Here is a 16,568-nt window from a genome sequence, read left to right on the forward strand (position 1 = left end):
GGTCAGGAGGGTTCCCTGGATAGGTAAGACTCCTAAAAATATCAATGGAGACTGCATAACCGTTAGCTTTAGAGATCCCCGTACGGTATCCCATATATGTGCAGGCTTCAACAGATCTTTCGATTCCACCATCCAGACCCTTCCAGTTTCCTACTTCTTCCCACCAACCAACAATTACCATCAATCGAGAAGAGGGGACTGGACTGTTGTGGAACGTAGGGGCAGGCAGCGACCTTACGATACCAGACCACCTAGACAACCCCAATACGCGCCCCAATTCTACCCCTTTACGGATTATAACCGCTTTGGTTGCCTAGACGGTCTGGAGGGAGTTGACTGACTACACCCTGTTTCCTCTCCCCCGGAGCCGACTCCTGCCGCAGTTAAAAGTGAAGTTCCATCTACTGTCAAACCACCGACCCAATGCATGGAAACCGCTCCCAACCCGACATCTATTCCACCTATTGTCCTGAAGGCAGCTCTTCCTGTACCTCATGTGATGGTTCCTACCGATGTGGGTTATGTAACTCCTTCCACCATAGCTACCCCCACTGATATGGTACAAGCTCCCACCGATGTGGGCCATGCAACTTCCCCCATCACAGTTATCCCCACTGATTTGGTACAGGCTCCCACCGATGTGGGCCATACAACTTTTTCCATCACAGCTATCCCCACTGATACGGTACAGGCCCCTAGGCTAAAAGGATATTCAATGGCGAGTTGGAATATTGCAGGGTGGCGGCAAAAAGTTTCAGCCCTGGGTTGGAGGGAGCACATCAGGGACTTTGACATTTTGTGCCTGCAAGAAACGTGGTCAGTGGAAGATATTCACTATGATGGTTTTGTTTCTTACAATTGTAATGCTGTAGAGTCTGTTATGGGGAGGGCTAAAGGCGGATTACTGATTTTACTATCTGTACACCTCCCTATACATGTAAGGGAAAGTCATTTAGTGGGGTCCCATTCGCAGATACTGGAAATAATGGTTAGCAGGGATAGAAATATTCTATTGATCAACCACTATAATAACATCTTTGACCCTTCCAGTACCACTGTCGTGGATGAACTTGAAACTGTTATAGACTCAATTCTCTGTAAATCGGCCATATCCTATGATATTATTTGGGGGGGGGAGACTTTAACATCAGAACTTGCCCTCTCTCCTATACAACTGCATGTGGATATGATGGGGATAATGGGGAGTATTTATTACATTTTCTACACTCCCCCTACGGTACTTCCCTTAACAACTTGATGCTAAAGTATGATGTGTCCATCCACCAACATGCCCCTGACAACGAGGGTAATTTGGCCCCTACTTTTACGGGGAGAAATACTGTTTCTATTATTGATTTTTTGCTCATCTCCACCCGGATAGTTCCGCATTGTACGGTCCCGCATATCCTGGACCGTGGACTGAGTGACCACAATGCACTAACTATGTCCATCTTCTGTGAGATTACTAGGAAGGTATTTTCCGGTAGGGTTGTTGATGACATTATCCCATGCAGGCCAAATGGGATACGCATTAAGTGGTGCGGGGAAAAATCAGAGAATTTACACCGTAGTGTTGTGAAAGCCGGTCTAAATGCGATACTTTGCTGTCTTGAAACCGATGCCCCACCTGAATATTCCGTAAATAATTTCGAGAAATTGGGTACCATAATCAAGCAAACCCTCACCACCAAGAAGGCCCCAATTAAACGGGAAACACTGGGTTGGTTCAATCAGGCGTGCACTAAGGCGTTAAAAGCCCTTAAGCTTGCCCTTTCCATCAATCCTAGAGATAGGGAAGCAGTTATACTCTTGAGGGCTAACTATAAAAAACGAACTGAAACTCAGGAAACAAGAACTAAGAGAACTAGCCTGGGAAGATCTGAATAAAGCTGCAGCCCTCCGGGACAGCAAGCTGTTCTGGAGCACCATCAACAGCCCATTCCTCCAAAAGGAAGAATTTCCAGTCCTTACCGCCCAAGTAAGCGAAGATAGCTGGGTGTTACACTTCACAGGGATTTTTGACCCAACTGGAGAGTCTAATGATAATTTCTGTAACAATCTTATCACCCCAGTTGAAACCCTGAGAATCACGATCCATGAGGTGGATATGGCAATAAAGAATAGTAAAGGGGGAAAGGCACCTGGCCCAGATGGGGTGCCAATTGATGTTTATAAACATGATCTGGCCCTTTGGAGTCCATTATTAACCATAGCATTTAATGCCGCTGTGGATAACAGGACTCCCTCAAGCTGGGGTGAATCCATTATAATTCCAATCTACAAGAAGGGGGATAGAGGAGAGGCTAAGAACTACCGCCCTATCTCCCTTCTGGATTCCTCATTAAAAATCTTGAGCAGGGTCTTGTTAACTCGATTGGAAGACTGGGCCACAGATAACCATATCCTCGCCCCATCCCAATATGGCTTTAGAAAGGGCCTTGGTACTATTGAACAATGTATTAATCTGAACCTTCTAATTGGTAAATACACCAAGGCGAAACCGGGATCACTATACCTGTGTTTTGCGGATCTTTCTAGCGCCTTCGATTTGGTTGACCATGCTTTGTTATGGTCAACTTTATTGGGTATGGGGGCCCCCCCTGACATTATACACTTTTTAGCCAGACTTTACTCCAACCTATCGGCCCAAATCCGTTATGGTCCAGCGGGGGAGTGTACACGAAAGATCAAGGTAAGATCTGGCATCCGACAGGGATGTGTTTTGGCCCCGTTGCTTTTCTCGCTCTTTATTAATTCAGTTGAGCAAGATTTAAAGCAAATCCAAGCCGATGCCCCCCAAGTAGGAGGTCTTCCCATACCGGTATTACTTTATGCCGATGACACTGTTTTACTTTCCAGGACCCCTATAGGCCTTCAAAAATTGATGAATGGGTTTTATGATTTTATTCAGAGGAAGAAACTTAAAATCAATAACTCCAAAACCTTTGTTATGGTGTGTGGTAAAAAGTCAAAACTTCTTAAACCCTTTTGTTTTAAGGAAAACCATATTGAGACTGTTGCCAATTTCTGTTATCTGGGCGTTACTTTTAATAACAGAGGTTCCTGGGCTCCAGAGCAGACAAATGTTAAAGCTAGAATGGGGAAAGCATCCCTAGGCGTCTTCCGCTTTGCTTCTAAAGTGGGAAGCCGCCGTATTGTAGATATGCTGAATATTTACAAGCACAGATGTACATCGGTAGCACTGTACGGTTCTGGGGTGTGGGGACATTGCAACGTAAGGGCCCTGCAAATTATGGAAAACATGTTCCTCAAACGGTTGCTCTGCCTTCCATCTTCGGCATCCACTGTTTTAACACACATGGAACTAGATCTGGACTGCTTATCTGATCTAACAGGACTAAGGCCATTGTTGGTCTGGAAATCCATTTTTACCAAGACGGAAACTGCCTTTACCAAAGACATTATTAAGGACTGTTTACTTCTGGAAAAAGTTTCAAATATTCCTTGGTTAAAATATGTGATTTCAACTGTTAAGGATCTGTTTGATATGGATGTGTGTAATGACCCTATTTGTATGAATTCTCTGACCAAACAGGAAGTCAAAAATGAATATTTGAGGGTCAAATCTGATCTGCGGAAAAATGCAACTAAAGAGTATTCTACCCATATTTTCCACTATTCTTTGAAAGAAGACAGACCTGGTATACCCATGTACCTTAATGTTATCCATAGACAGTCCCATCAATTTGTACTTTCAAGACTGAGACTAGGCATAGCACATAACCTGGTTGCCTTCCCCACAATGAAATGTCACTCGGTTACCCCTTGTCCGTGTGATGGTTTAACTAAACAAAGCACACCGCACTTTCTTCTACTCTGTCCTTTGTACAAAGCCCAGCGTATTTGCTATCTTAAACCTATGTTTTTGAAATATTCTACGTATACTACAGGAAATGCAATGAGGCTATTATTCTCACTTGCGAGCCCAGATTTATGTTTCTTTACTGCTACTTTTATTTTGAAATCTATCACAGCAAGTATGGTTTTCCCATAAATTTATGTACAGTAATTCCTACATTTTATGCCAAAATTTTCTTGCCAAACAATTTGATTTGTACCCCCCCCCCGGTTGTATTTTTTGAATGTATTCATGAATGTGCAATGTTTTAACTGTATACTTTTATGATGTTTTTTTAAACAATCGAATAAAGTTTATAAACTGAAACTGACTGCAGAGATTAAGCTAATGGCAATGTAAATGACAATGCCATTTATTTATCTGTTTTCAAAACCAACACATAAATACAAATGTTGTCATTTACAATGCCAATAGCTATAACTTTTCCAAAGGCGAAACCATTGCATTGTAAATGCTTGTTTCTTTGTACCGCTGACAAATTTGTGTTTGCATGTGGAGGGCAGCTCAGGTTATGGCATGTAGTAAATGCTGGTAAATTTCAGTGGCTTTCAGTGGGCAAGCTAAACATATTTAACTAGTATAGAGCAGGTCTGTTAAACTGCAATAAAGTTATTAGCAAATCAATGTCTTTCTGAACAAACCCGACCCACATTTTACTCCCACTATCAGATCTGCAAGAAACCAGAAATTCCTACACTAAGCTTTCCTTGCTCAAAGCCCGCTAAATTTTCATGCAGGTTCGTTAAAAAGCACCAAAGTTTTTTGCAATGTTTTTGCACCCCTTTTTTAACTTTCCCCCCTCTGGCTGCATCTGCACACAACTTGCGGTACCCACGGAAAACTAAACATGAAAAACTTCTACCAAATATCAGGTGGATTTTCAATGGAAGCCATAGTTATTAGCAAATTAATACTTTTTGACCCTCTCTTTAACTAGGCCCACGCTTGTCTAATCTGCATAAATAACAAAATGTAGAGGAAGCAAAACAAACATCTGATTAGCTTAGCGTAAGAATCTAGACATTTTGTATGAATTTTTTTAAATAGCACTAACGTTAAAGGTAAATCATAAAACACATTTTCAACTATCAAATCAAGCCCACCCAACACAATTTTGAAATGCTCATTTTTCAAACACTACTTCAGAGGTATTCACCAAACCAGGCAAAGGCAGTTCCTTAAGTAAAGTTTAGTTTCGTGCTAAGTTTGGTGTAATTCATTTCAGCGTTATTTTCAGTACAAGAGATCAAAGATTCCATTGGAAGAACACTGCTTTTTTTTAACCCTTTTTCCATATATTCCCCCGCCCACACGGATGGATAAGCATGAACCCTGTCATGGCAAATTCAAATTGGATGAACCATTTTTAAGATTGTTTCATGCAATTTTGTTGAACGGTGTTAAAGTTATGGCTTTACAAACTTAAGACTGACCGACCAATAAATACAGACTGGCTATTGCCAGAATAAAGGGCAATGAATTGGGTACACGTGACCAAAATGGAATCGGTAAGGCTCACTGTGGGATGAGTGTTGTCTCAGTAAAATAGTGTACAGCAGGTATTGGGCTTGGTGGGAACAAGCAAACAAGCATTGGAAATGCAATAGGGCTCGCATTAGGAAAGTTTGAGCTATTGGTCTTATAAATGAATTTTTTTTATTTATGTGTTATTTTTTAAAATAGCTAAATTATTAGCTTTGTCATTTACAATGCCAATAGATATAACTTTCGCAAACACCTATAGCATTTGTAATGCAACATGTTTTGTATTTACGTGACTTAGATGTATTGATATTACAAATAACAATGGCTTTTAATTTTTTAAAATAATTAATACTTAAATAATTTATTTAATTTGTAATGGCAATAGCTTAAACTTTTGTAAATAACTTTTGTGAAGATTATGTTCAGTGTTTTTTATTGTGACGAAAATCCAAGAACAGAAGTGAAATATTAACATCTTTTTGTGATTTGTAATAAAGCATGAAAGCTTGAAAACAGCTTGAAACATTGAAAGAACATATTTGAACCAGTGATGCTGTGGTTGCGCTGAGTGATGCTGTGGTTGCGCTGAGTGATGCTGTGGTTGCGCTGAGTGATGCTGTGGTTGCGCTGACTGATGCTGTGGTTGCGCTGACTGATGCTGTGGTGGTGCTGAGTGATGCTGTGGTTCCGCTGAGTGGTGTGTGCATCGGTGGAGCTTAGTCGGTGCATTGGTGGAGCTGTGTGGTGGGTGCATTGGTGGAGCTTAGTTGGAGCATTGGCGGAGCTTAGATGGAGCATTGGTGGAGCTGTATGGAGGGTGCATCGGCGGAGCTGTGTGGTGGGTGCATCGGCGGAGCTGTGTGGTGGGTGCATCGGCGGAGCTGTGTGGTGGCTGCATCGGTGGAGCTGTGTGGTGGCTGCATCGGTGGAGCTGTGTGGTGGCTGCATCGGTGGAGCTGTGTGGTGGCTGCATCGGTGGAGCTGTGTGGTGGCTGCATCGGTGGAGCTGTGTGGTGGCTGCATCGGTGGAGCTGTGTGGTGGCTGCATCAGTGGAGCTGTGTGGTGGGTGCCTCGGTGGAGCTGTGTGGTGGGTGCCTCGGAGCTGTGTGTTGGGTGCCTCGGTGGAGCTGTGTGGTGGGTGCCTCGGTGGAGCTGTGTGGTGGGTGCCTCGGTGGAGCTGTGTGGTGGGTGCATCGGTGGAGTTGTGTAGGTGGAGCTCTGTGGTGGGTGCATCGGTGAAGCTGTGTGGTGGGTGCATCGGTGGAGCTTAGTGGGTGCATTGGTGGAGCTGTGTGGTGGGTGCATTTGTGGAGCTTAGTTGGAGCATCGGTGGAGCTGTGTGGTGGGTGCATCGGTGGAGCTGTGTGGTGGGTGCATCAGAGGAGCTGTGTGGTGGGTGCATCGGTGGAGCTGTGTCGGTGGAGCTGTGTGCATCGTTGGTGGGTGCATCGGTGGAGCTGTCTGATGGGTGCATCGGTGGAGCTGTGTAGGTGGAGCTGTGTGGTGGGTGCATAGGTGGAGCTGTGTGGTGGGTGCCTCGGTGGAGCTGTGTGGTGGGTGCCTCGGTGGAGCTGTGTGGTGGGTGCCTCGGTGGAGCTGTGTGTTGGGTGCCTCGGTGGAGCTGTGTGGTGGGTGCCTCGGTGGAGCTGTGTGGTGGGTGCATCGGTGGAGTTGTGTAGGTGGAGCTCTGTGGTGGGTGCATCGGTGAAGCTGTGTGGTGGGTGCATCGGTGGAGCTTAGTGGGTGCATTGGTGGAGCTGTGTGGTGGGTGCATTTGTGGAGCTTAGTTGGAGCATCGGTGGAGCTGTGTGGTGGGTGCATCGGTGGAGCTGTGTGGTGGGTGCATCAGAGGAGCTGTGTGGTGGGTGCATCGGTGGAGCTGTGTCGGTGGAGCTGTGTGCATCGTTGGTGGGTGCATCGGTGGAGCTGTCTGATGGGTGCATCGGTGGAGCTGTGTAGGTGGAGCTGTGTGGTGGGTGCATAGGTGGAGCTGTGTGGTGGGTGCCTCGGTGGAGCTGTGTGGTGGGTGCCTCGGTGGAGCTGTGTGGTGGGTGCCTCGGTGGAGCTGTGTGGTGGGGGCATCGGTGGAGCTGTGTGGTGGGGGCATCGGTGGAGCTGTGTGGTGGGGGCATCTGTGGAGCTGTGTGGTTGGGGCATCTGTGGAGCTGTGTGGTGGGGGCATCTGTGGAGCTGTGTGGTGGGGGCATCTGTGGAGCTGTGTGGTGGGGGCATCTGTGGATGCTGTGGTGGTGCTGAGTGATGCTTTGGTTCCGCTGAGTGGTGTGTGCATCGGTGGAGCTGTGTGGTGGGTGCATTGGTGGAGCTTAGTTGGAGCATTGGTGGAGCTGTGTGGTGGGTGCATCGGTAGAGCTGTGTGGTGGATGCCTCGGCAGAGCTGTGTGGTGGGTGTATCGGCGGAGCTGGGTGGTGGGTGTATCGGCGGAGCTGGGTGGTAGGTGCATCGGCGGAGCTGGGTGGTGGGTGCATCGGCGGAGCTTAGTTGGAGCATTGGTGGAGCTGTATGGAGGGTGCATCGGCGGAGCTGTGTGGTGGGTGCATCGGCGGAGCTGTGTGGTGGGTGCATCGGTGGAGCTGTGTGGTGGGTGCATCAGTGGAGCTGTGTGGTGGGTGCATCGGTGGACCTGTGTGGTGGGTGCTTCGGTGGAGCTGTGTGGTGGGTGCTTCGGTGGAGCTGTGTGGTGGGTGCTTCGGTGGAGCTGTGTGGTGAGTGCTTCGGTGGAGCTGTGTGGTGGGTGCATCGGTGGAGCTGTGTGGTGGGTGCATCGGTGGAGCTGTGTGGTGGGTGCATCAGTGGAGCTGTGTGGTGAGTGCATCGGTGGAGCTGTGTGGTGGGTGCATCGGTGGAGCTGTGTGGTGGGTGCATCGGTGGAGCTGTGTGGTGGGTGCATCGGAGGAGCTGTGTGGTGGGTGCATCGGTGGAGCTGTGTGGTGGGTGCATCGGTGGAGCTGCGTCGGTGGAGCTGTGTGGTGGCTGCATCGGTGGAGCTGTGTGGTGGCTGCATCGGTGGAGCTGTGTGGTGGCTGCATCGGTGGAGCTGTGTGGTGGCTGCATCGGTGGAGCTGTGTGGTGGCTGCATCGGTGGAGCTGTGTGGTGGCTGCTTCGGTGGAACTGTGTGGTGGGTGCCTCGGTGGAGCTGTGTGGTGGGTGCCTCGGTGGAGCTGTGTGGTGGGTGTCTCGGTGGAGCTGTGTGGTGTGTGCCTCGGTGGAGCTGTGTGGTGGGTGCATCGGTGGAGTTGTGTAGGTGGAGCTCTGTGGTGGGTGCATCGGTGAAGCTGTGTGGTGGGTGCATTGGTGGAGCTGTGTGGTGGGTGCATTTGTGGAGCTTAGTTGGAGCATCGGTGGAGCTGTGTGGTGGGTGCATCGGTGGAGCTGTGTGGTGGGTGCATCAGTGGAGCTGTGTGGTGGGTGCATCAGAGGAGCTGTGTGGTGGGTGCATCGGTGGAGCTGTGTGCATCGTTGGTGGGTGCATTGGTGGAGCTGTCTGATGGGTGCATCGGTGGAGCTGTGTAGGTGGAGCTGGGTGCTGGGTGCATAGGTGGAGCTGTGTGGTGGGTGCCTCGGTGGAGCTGTGTGGTGGGTGCCTCGGTGGAGCTGTGTGGTGGGGGCATCGGTGGAGCTGTGTGGTGGGGGCATCGGTGGAGCTGTGTGGTGGGGGCATCGGTGGAGCTGTGTGGTGGGGGCATCTGTGGAGCTGTGTGGTGGGGGCATCTGTGGAGCTGTGTGATGGGGGCATCTGTGGAGCTCTGTGGTGGTTGCATTGGTGGAGCTGTGTCGGTGGAGCTGTGTGGTGGTTGCATCAGTGGAGCTGGGTGCATCGGTGGAGCGGTGTCGGTGGAGCTGTGTGGTGGGTGCATTGGTGGAGCTGTGTGGTGGGGGCATCTGTGGAGCTCTGTGGTGGTTGCATTGGTGGAGCTGTGTCGGTGGAGCTGTGTGGTGGTTGCATCAGTGGAGCTGGGTGCATCGGTGGAGCGGTGTCGGTGGAGCTGTGTGGTGGGTGCATCGGTGGAGCTGTGTGGTGGGTGCCTCGGTGGAGCTGTGTGGTGGGTGCCTCGGTGGAGCTGTGTGGTGGGTGCCTCGGTGGAGCTGTGTGGTGACTGCCTCGGTGGAGCTGTGTGGTGGGTGCCTCGGTGGAGCTGTGTGGTGGGTGCCTCGTGGAGCTGTGTGGTGGGTGCCTCGGTGGAGCTGTGCGGTGGTTGCCTTGGTGGAGCTGTGCGGTGGGTGCCTCGGTGGAGCTGTGTGGTGGGTGCCTCGTGGAGCTGTGTGGTGGGTGACTCGGTGGAGCTGTGTGGTGGGTGCCTCGGTGGAGCTGTGTCGGTGGAGCTGTGTGGTGGTTGCATCAGTGGAGCTGTGTGGTGGGTGCCTCGGTGGAGCTGTGTGGTGGTTGCATCAGTGGAGCTGGGTGGTGGGTGCATCGGTGGAGCTGTGTCGGTGGAGCTGTGTGGTGGGTGCATCGGTGGAGCTGGGTGGTGGGTGCATCAGTGGAGCTGTGTGGTGGGTGCATCGGTGGTGGTGGGTGCATCAGTGGAGCTGTGTGGTGGGTGCATCGGTGGAGCTGGGTGGTTGGGGAACGGTGAATGATGGGACAGTGTCAATGAGTAGGCCCTGTCAAGCTGTCGAGAGACAGAGAAGCGACGGCGACGATAGAGAGCAGAAGACAGGCAGGCAGACGCCCGCTGAGAGAAGAGAAAGAGGACAGACAATGAGACAGCCAGGCACGAAAAGCAGAGAGCAAACAGAGAGACAGTCCTGGAGAGGAGGGGGCACTCAGATAGACGGTCACTGAGAGAAGAGAAAGAGAACAGACAAGTGACAGCCAGACATGAAGAGCAGAAGGCAAACAGAGACAGTCCTGGAGGAGAGGAGAGGGCATTCAGACAGACGGTCACTGAGGAAGAGGACAGGCAGAGAGACAGCCAGATATAAGGAGCAGATGGCAGACAGAGAGAATGCCCTTGAAAGCAGAGGACACTCAGACAGACGGCCACTGAGAGGACAGAGCAGGGAAAGAGACAGCCAGATATGAACATCAGAGGACAGACAGAGATATTGGAGAGCAGAGGGCACTGGGACAGGTGGCCACTGAGTGGAGAGAAAGGAGACAGACAAAGAGACAGCCATACATGAAGAGCAGAGGGCAAACAGAGACAGCCCTGGAGAGCAGAAGGCAGTCAGACAGACTGTGATGAGAGGCGAGGAAGGGGACAAACAAAGAGACAGGTAGACACGAGGAGCAGAGCGAAGATAGAGAGACAGTACTGGAGAGTAGAGGGCACTCAGACAGACGGGCAATGAGTGAGAGTACAGGCAGAGAAAGTCAGAGATGAAGAGCAGAAGTCAGAAAGAGAGACAGCCCTGGAGAGCACAGGGCACTCAAACAGACAGTCACGGAGAGGAAGAGGACAGACAGAGAGAGGCAGCCCTGGTGAGCATAGTGCACTCAGACAGACGGGCACTGAGATCAGACAGAGACACAGGCATAACGAGCAGAGGGCCGGCAGAGAGACAGTCATGGAGAGCAGAGGAAAGTGGAAGAGTACACGCAGAGAGACACCAGACATGAAGACCAGAGTGCAGACAAAGACTTCTCTGGAGAGCCGAGGGGGGCAGGCAGCCTTGGAGTGCAGACCAAAGGGATGCAGATGGCCTTGACGCCGGCAGAAGAAAGACAGGCAGCCACTGAAGGCAGCGGACGTGCGGTCTGTACGAGCAGCAGACATGGGGGATCTCTGAGGGGAAGACACAGCAGACAATCCCTCAAATGAGATGACTGGCTGGTAGCCGGTCAGGGTGAGCGCAGGACAGCTGCACAGTTCTAGACAGCAGCGGACAGACTGACAATCACAGGCAGACAGTCCTTAGAATAAATACTCTTATCCACTGAAGCAATAATAAACCTACAAGGAAAGACCAAAGGTCAGCTTAACAGCAGACACAGTGAGAGAGCTTAAAACATACGGACAGAACTGGCAGACCAAAAGACAGACGGAATCACACACACACATATAAACAGATACTTACAACTACTAATCAGAACACACCATGAAGTACAGCCAGAGGAAGAGATAATTAGACACGTAAAGAAACAGTGACGGAGAGATTGCTTTAGATAGGCACAACAGATGTTGAAAAAAAATAATTGATAGCAAAGCCTGAGATAAATACTGACACCAAAACGTGCTGAGAGAACTGAGGGACACCGATATTAAAACGAGAAAGGCATTCAGGCAGGTACGCTTTTAAGGCATACACTAACAGTAGGAAAAGTACCATTGGGAACTACTCGCACAACAAAAAAATTACCTAGAGTTGTGATGTGAAACATTTAAAGAAATGTATTATGCTCGAAGGCAAAATATTGTGTGGAGTACAAAAACATGGCGAAATCAAACAAACCTCTAAAGCAGCAAATATATACTTCTTGAGCTTTTCATTAACAGTTTCACAAAAGGGTATCAGCACAAAAGAGAAGATAGGGCTATGGAAGCAATCCTGAACCAATACATAAGTGCACGCTTTTCATTTACCGGTCCTTTTCCAAAAAGCCAGCAACTGAAATGATGCCGTCCTATCACGACAAAAACAACACGAATCCCTATAAAGCCCATTAATTACCTCTGCTGCAGTACCATTCATGAGAACTGTTGCTGTGGTGGGGAGGGGGGGGGGGGGCGGGGAGAGGCAAGAAGGAAAGAATAGAGGAGAGTAAGGGTGAGGAGACGCAAGGGGAGCGGCAGCCTTTGATGTGCCGGCTGGCCGTGGGTAATGAATAATTAGGGGAGGAGAAATGCCAGAGCACACACTGGGGAAAGCTTTAGGGAGGCTGGGGGCTTTGATGCTGTGCACGCGCTTTTTCACGGGCACAGCATCAAATCGCCCCTTTAGATAAGCTCTGGATAAGCTCCAATATGTGTCGACATCTGCAATGCTTGCGCATTGCCAGAGGTCGAGCCCTAAAAAGATAGTGCACAAGTAAAAGGACGTGTATGGCAGGGACACGTTTGTAAGTGAATGCATGCCACAGGTAGAGGGAGCTCACATTGTTGACGCTCATTATAACTCCGGTAGATGCACAGCCTCGACTGATCTCTTCAAGTGCAATAGAATAGGCCAAATAATCCAGCCCTGCTCCGCCATGCTCCTCTGGGACATCGATGGACAGGAGACCCATCTGCCCCATCTTCTTCACCTGCATAGAGAACAGCACACAACAGCACAAAATTGAGTAACATTTGATACAATTCATTTGGTTGCACGAGTGGAGGATCAGATGGAACACCAACAGAAAAAGGCATCAGCAACAAAAACAGGTGGAAGATGGCGGTGTTAGCACCTCTGGAATAAACACTGTAAGGGGACTACCAGAAGTGGCACCCAACAATGATGCCTACAGATGGCACACGCGCAAACACCAGGGTGGAGAAACAGAAGAAAGCGCAATCAAGTGGGCTAACTTAAGAGACAGCATGAAGTAACAGGTCTGTGGCTGACAGCCTCCGAGGCTCTATGAATGTATATCGGGTTCTAATTTAGGGTGAACTGTTGGTGCCAGTGAAGCAGATGAAGTAGGGGTAAGGGGGGCTCGTCAGAGCCTTTGGGCTGTGCCACACCCTTGCTGCATTTCTCGAGTGAGACTGCATGCAAATATTCCTTCAAAAATATCTAACCTTAGAAGAAAATAAAAAATGTCTCAAAACAACCCAAGACTATATGCCTTTTATCCTCCACACACGCTGATCAGCCCTATCCATACAGAAGGATCAACTCCCTATGTTACTTAATAATTAAAAAGCCATTATAACCTGAAGCCCGAATGGAGGAAGGAGAAGCCCAGGTAATTCAATTAAAAGCATTAAAGAGACAGAAGCAAGAGGATAGCAATGGTAAAACATAAGAGTAGAGAGTGTGCGGCACCAATGAATCAGCACAGCAAAACTATAGAACACAAAACGCAGGGCGCACACACCACGCCTACAGGGTCCCCAGGTTGTGCTCTCTAGTACCTGGTCTGCAGGGAAGCGGTGTTCCTTATCGAGCTGACCAGCAATGGGAGCTAATTCTTTCTCCGCAAAGTCACGACATGTCTGGCGCAGCATCTGGTGTGTGTCTGGCAGCTCAGCAGTCTGGTACACGGTGTGCAGTCGGCAGGAGCAGCCAAACCTCACTGCTGTGGGCAGAAGGCGTTTGTTAGCATAACTTTTAGGGACACAGTATCCTGCTATGGGAAACCTATCACCAGTCTCCTTAATGCACATCAACTTACAGAGTACCCTCAGAACAAAGTAGGGGCACCTACTTTAGGGACCACGACTCCAAAATGCCAACTCCCATAATGTCGGTGCCTCTCCCCAGGTTTCTGACACTACTGCATCACCTAGGTTTTTTTTTACACATACATTCATATTTCTACCGCAATTCGATCATGCAAATCATCAATCTTTATGGATGTCTAGTCACTTTAGGTACATCACCTCCAAGGTCCATAGCTGTCGATCGATACATCCATGTCAGTCTCTAAGCTAGGGTCGAGCTTGTCGACCCATTGAAGAAGGCAAATTAGGTTTCAGGAAATGCACAATTGATATGCAGGAGGAAAATATACATATCATATCTATCAGTTGAGTTTAGCTGCACATATGTTGGATATGCTGACTCAACAAGCTATCTGATCACCCAAGTTCATGACCCTTAAAACTATTTTTAAGTGGCTCACTGCTAATTTCCTTGCTCAGTGTTCACATGATTAGTTCCCTCAATGCCATTTAGAATTTATTTACAGGTTTCGGATTGTACCACCAGCGGCTGAGGCAACATAGGAACCCACCAAGCGGTGTTCACAGTGCTGAAACACTTCAATGAGCACCATCAACAGCATTGACTGTTGTCCAACTTCTTCATTCCCGTATAACTTCATGTTTAAGTTGGCATGGCATGCTCAGTTCATTAAATGTGCAATCATGCCATTTTAGCAGACTGAAGCCTATAATGAAAAAGTACTTCACTACGTTAATTTCATAAATGTGAGATGGCTTACAGGACTCTTAAGACTGATAACTGATGTGCACTATTTGAAGAGAGATTAAACAAATCTCTGATGAGATCCTCGAGACATGAAGGATCAGGATAAGGAGAACCACGTCAAAGCGCAGGTATCCATGCAGGAACAGCCAAGGGAGCTGGAGATTGGTTTGTTTTTCTATGCTGCCAGTTCAGAAGTCAACTTTTCCTACAGAGGGAGGATAACAAAGTGTTTAAGTTCATTCTGTATGTTCAGAGGTATAATACGGTCAAGAATTAATACTGTGGATTTGTAGGTCTTACATTTGGGTGTCCTGCTGTAAGGCCTGTTAGCAGTAACTGGGTTTAGTTGATCATACTGTGGATTCCAAGACCAAGATAGTGTGAGTCAAGGACCAGTTACATGCATGAAGAAATCAGAAACTTTGTAGTGCGCCTATGGGCTTTGGTTTCTCCAAGTTAGGAGAAGGAGATAAAGATACATTGCATCTCTGTAAGGATTCCATGATACTTCTTGTGTAGACTGGGCATGATGGGGGTTTCCTGGTATTGGGGTAGACAGACCCTTTGGCGTTGCATGGGCTTTCGACCGAGTCTCACAGATGCAGCATTATTTCCCTGTTGGGAGAGTCCACGCTTCTTCCGGGGGAGGGGTGGTTCAGGTAACTCTAACTGAAGTGAGTGGTCGAATCCAGGACTCCTTGCTGTGGGTTCGAGAACCACTTTGTTGGGTTAAGAGTTCATGCTTCCCCATTGTGAAGATTAGGATTCTTATAAGACTAAAAATCAAGGTTACCAGTTGAAAATTCGTGGCTCCAACATTGTACAAATGGGACAGTCATGATTTCCCACTTAGGTAAGAGCTCTTAGTGACTCGTCTTCATGTGGTGGGATCTACTATCACACACCTGCCAACCTCAACAATGGAGATGAAGTAAAGCATTGAAGAGGGTGATTCAATTACATTTAATAGGGAATTAAAACTTTTTAGAGGGTGATACAGGACTGAAAAGCTGGTGACTATTAGAGTTATGGACGCATTTCGATAGGTAGGTGATGCAAGTAACAAGCATTTGCAATGCAATAGGTCTCGCATTAGGAAAGTTTGAGCTATTGGTATTGTAAATGACACATTTTTTGTTTATGTGTTGTTTTTGAAAATAGCGAAATTAATACCTTTGTCATTTAAAATGCCAATAGTTTTAACTTTTGAAAATGTGACACCTGAGGAAATAGAAATTTTTAGGTAGTCAGTGTGACCCCCACTCGCACCCTATCCATGTACCCATGCCCCATGTATGTCCATGTTATCATGTAATTCCTTTTCCGTGCCTGTTTTAATCATGCCTCTGCATTTCCGTCTAATGTTAGCATGTCAGTTAGTGAGCCCTCCATGTATAAAGTACCAATTCCGCATTAGGGCCCACGTTTCCAATGCATTTACATGGTGCATTTTTAAATATTGCAAAGCACACGTTTTCCACGTTTTTCTGGCTCAGTCGAGCCAGGCCCTTAATTGAGGCTCCGAGCCTCTTCTGTCTCTGAAAGTTGCAGTTTAGGTATGCATCCCTGACCTCTACCTTACTTCCTGCCCAGCGAGCGGTGCCCGGCTCGGCCTGGCCTGCCTGCCAAGACGGTATTTTGCCTACAGTTATCTGCTCAGCCTCCGCAAAAACACATTCCAGTCTAGTGAAATGGGTAAACATATTCCAGCCTGCAGAGCAAAGGGCCCGGCCTTCCTGTCTCTTTACAAGTAATTTACTGAACCCGTTACCACGGTAGGCCCATGGCCCCGCGCATTGCACCAAGACACGTATGCACCCACTAGCATTCAGTGATGTACGGCCTCTGCCCGAGAGACCTTGTACTTCAGACAACACATCCTCCAAACACAAGATACCAGATATGCTATAGGTGCAGGTCGTTCTGACATCCCAGACACCAGACTCCTCTACTAGTGCTAAAGTCAAGCCCCCCAGCTCTCCCCAGTTGCACGTCAATACCACGTCATGCTCAGTTGCGCACGCATCCATGGTAAAGGTTTCTGCTGATCCTGCAGAATTTCTCTATACATCCACCCACCTATGACACTTCTGTGACGCTTCCAACACACACCTCCGTGTACGCCTCCTTACACGCCCTCTTTTACGGCCATGTGTTCTTA

The 16,568-nt window shown here is 48.5% G+C and overlaps 1 protein-coding gene across 2 annotated transcripts in view; it reads right to left on the reverse strand.

Moving 5' to 3' along the window:
- The window catches only part of ACADS (acyl-CoA dehydrogenase short chain), a 138,786-nt gene that overhangs the window by 45,885 nt on the left and 76,333 nt on the right, over window positions 1-16,568 (reverse strand). The window contains exons 2-3 of one of the 2 annotated variants that reach the window (XM_086942846.1): window positions 13,390-13,553; window positions 12,426-12,575 (exon numbers count right to left, since the gene is read on the reverse strand). In XM_086942846.1, the coding sequence (XP_086798972.1) occupies window positions 12,426-12,575; window positions 13,390-13,553 (314 nt within the window). The remainder of the gene's footprint in view (window positions 1-12,425; window positions 12,576-13,389; window positions 13,554-16,568) is intronic. The other variant, XM_086942847.1, reaches the window with a different exon arrangement.

Source organism: Lissotriton vulgaris, chromosome 11 (genome assembly GCF_964263255.1).
Source record: "Lissotriton vulgaris chromosome 11, aLisVul1.2, whole genome shotgun sequence".
In the NCBI taxonomy this organism is placed as follows: Eukaryota; Metazoa; Chordata; class Amphibia; order Caudata; family Salamandridae; genus Lissotriton; species Lissotriton vulgaris.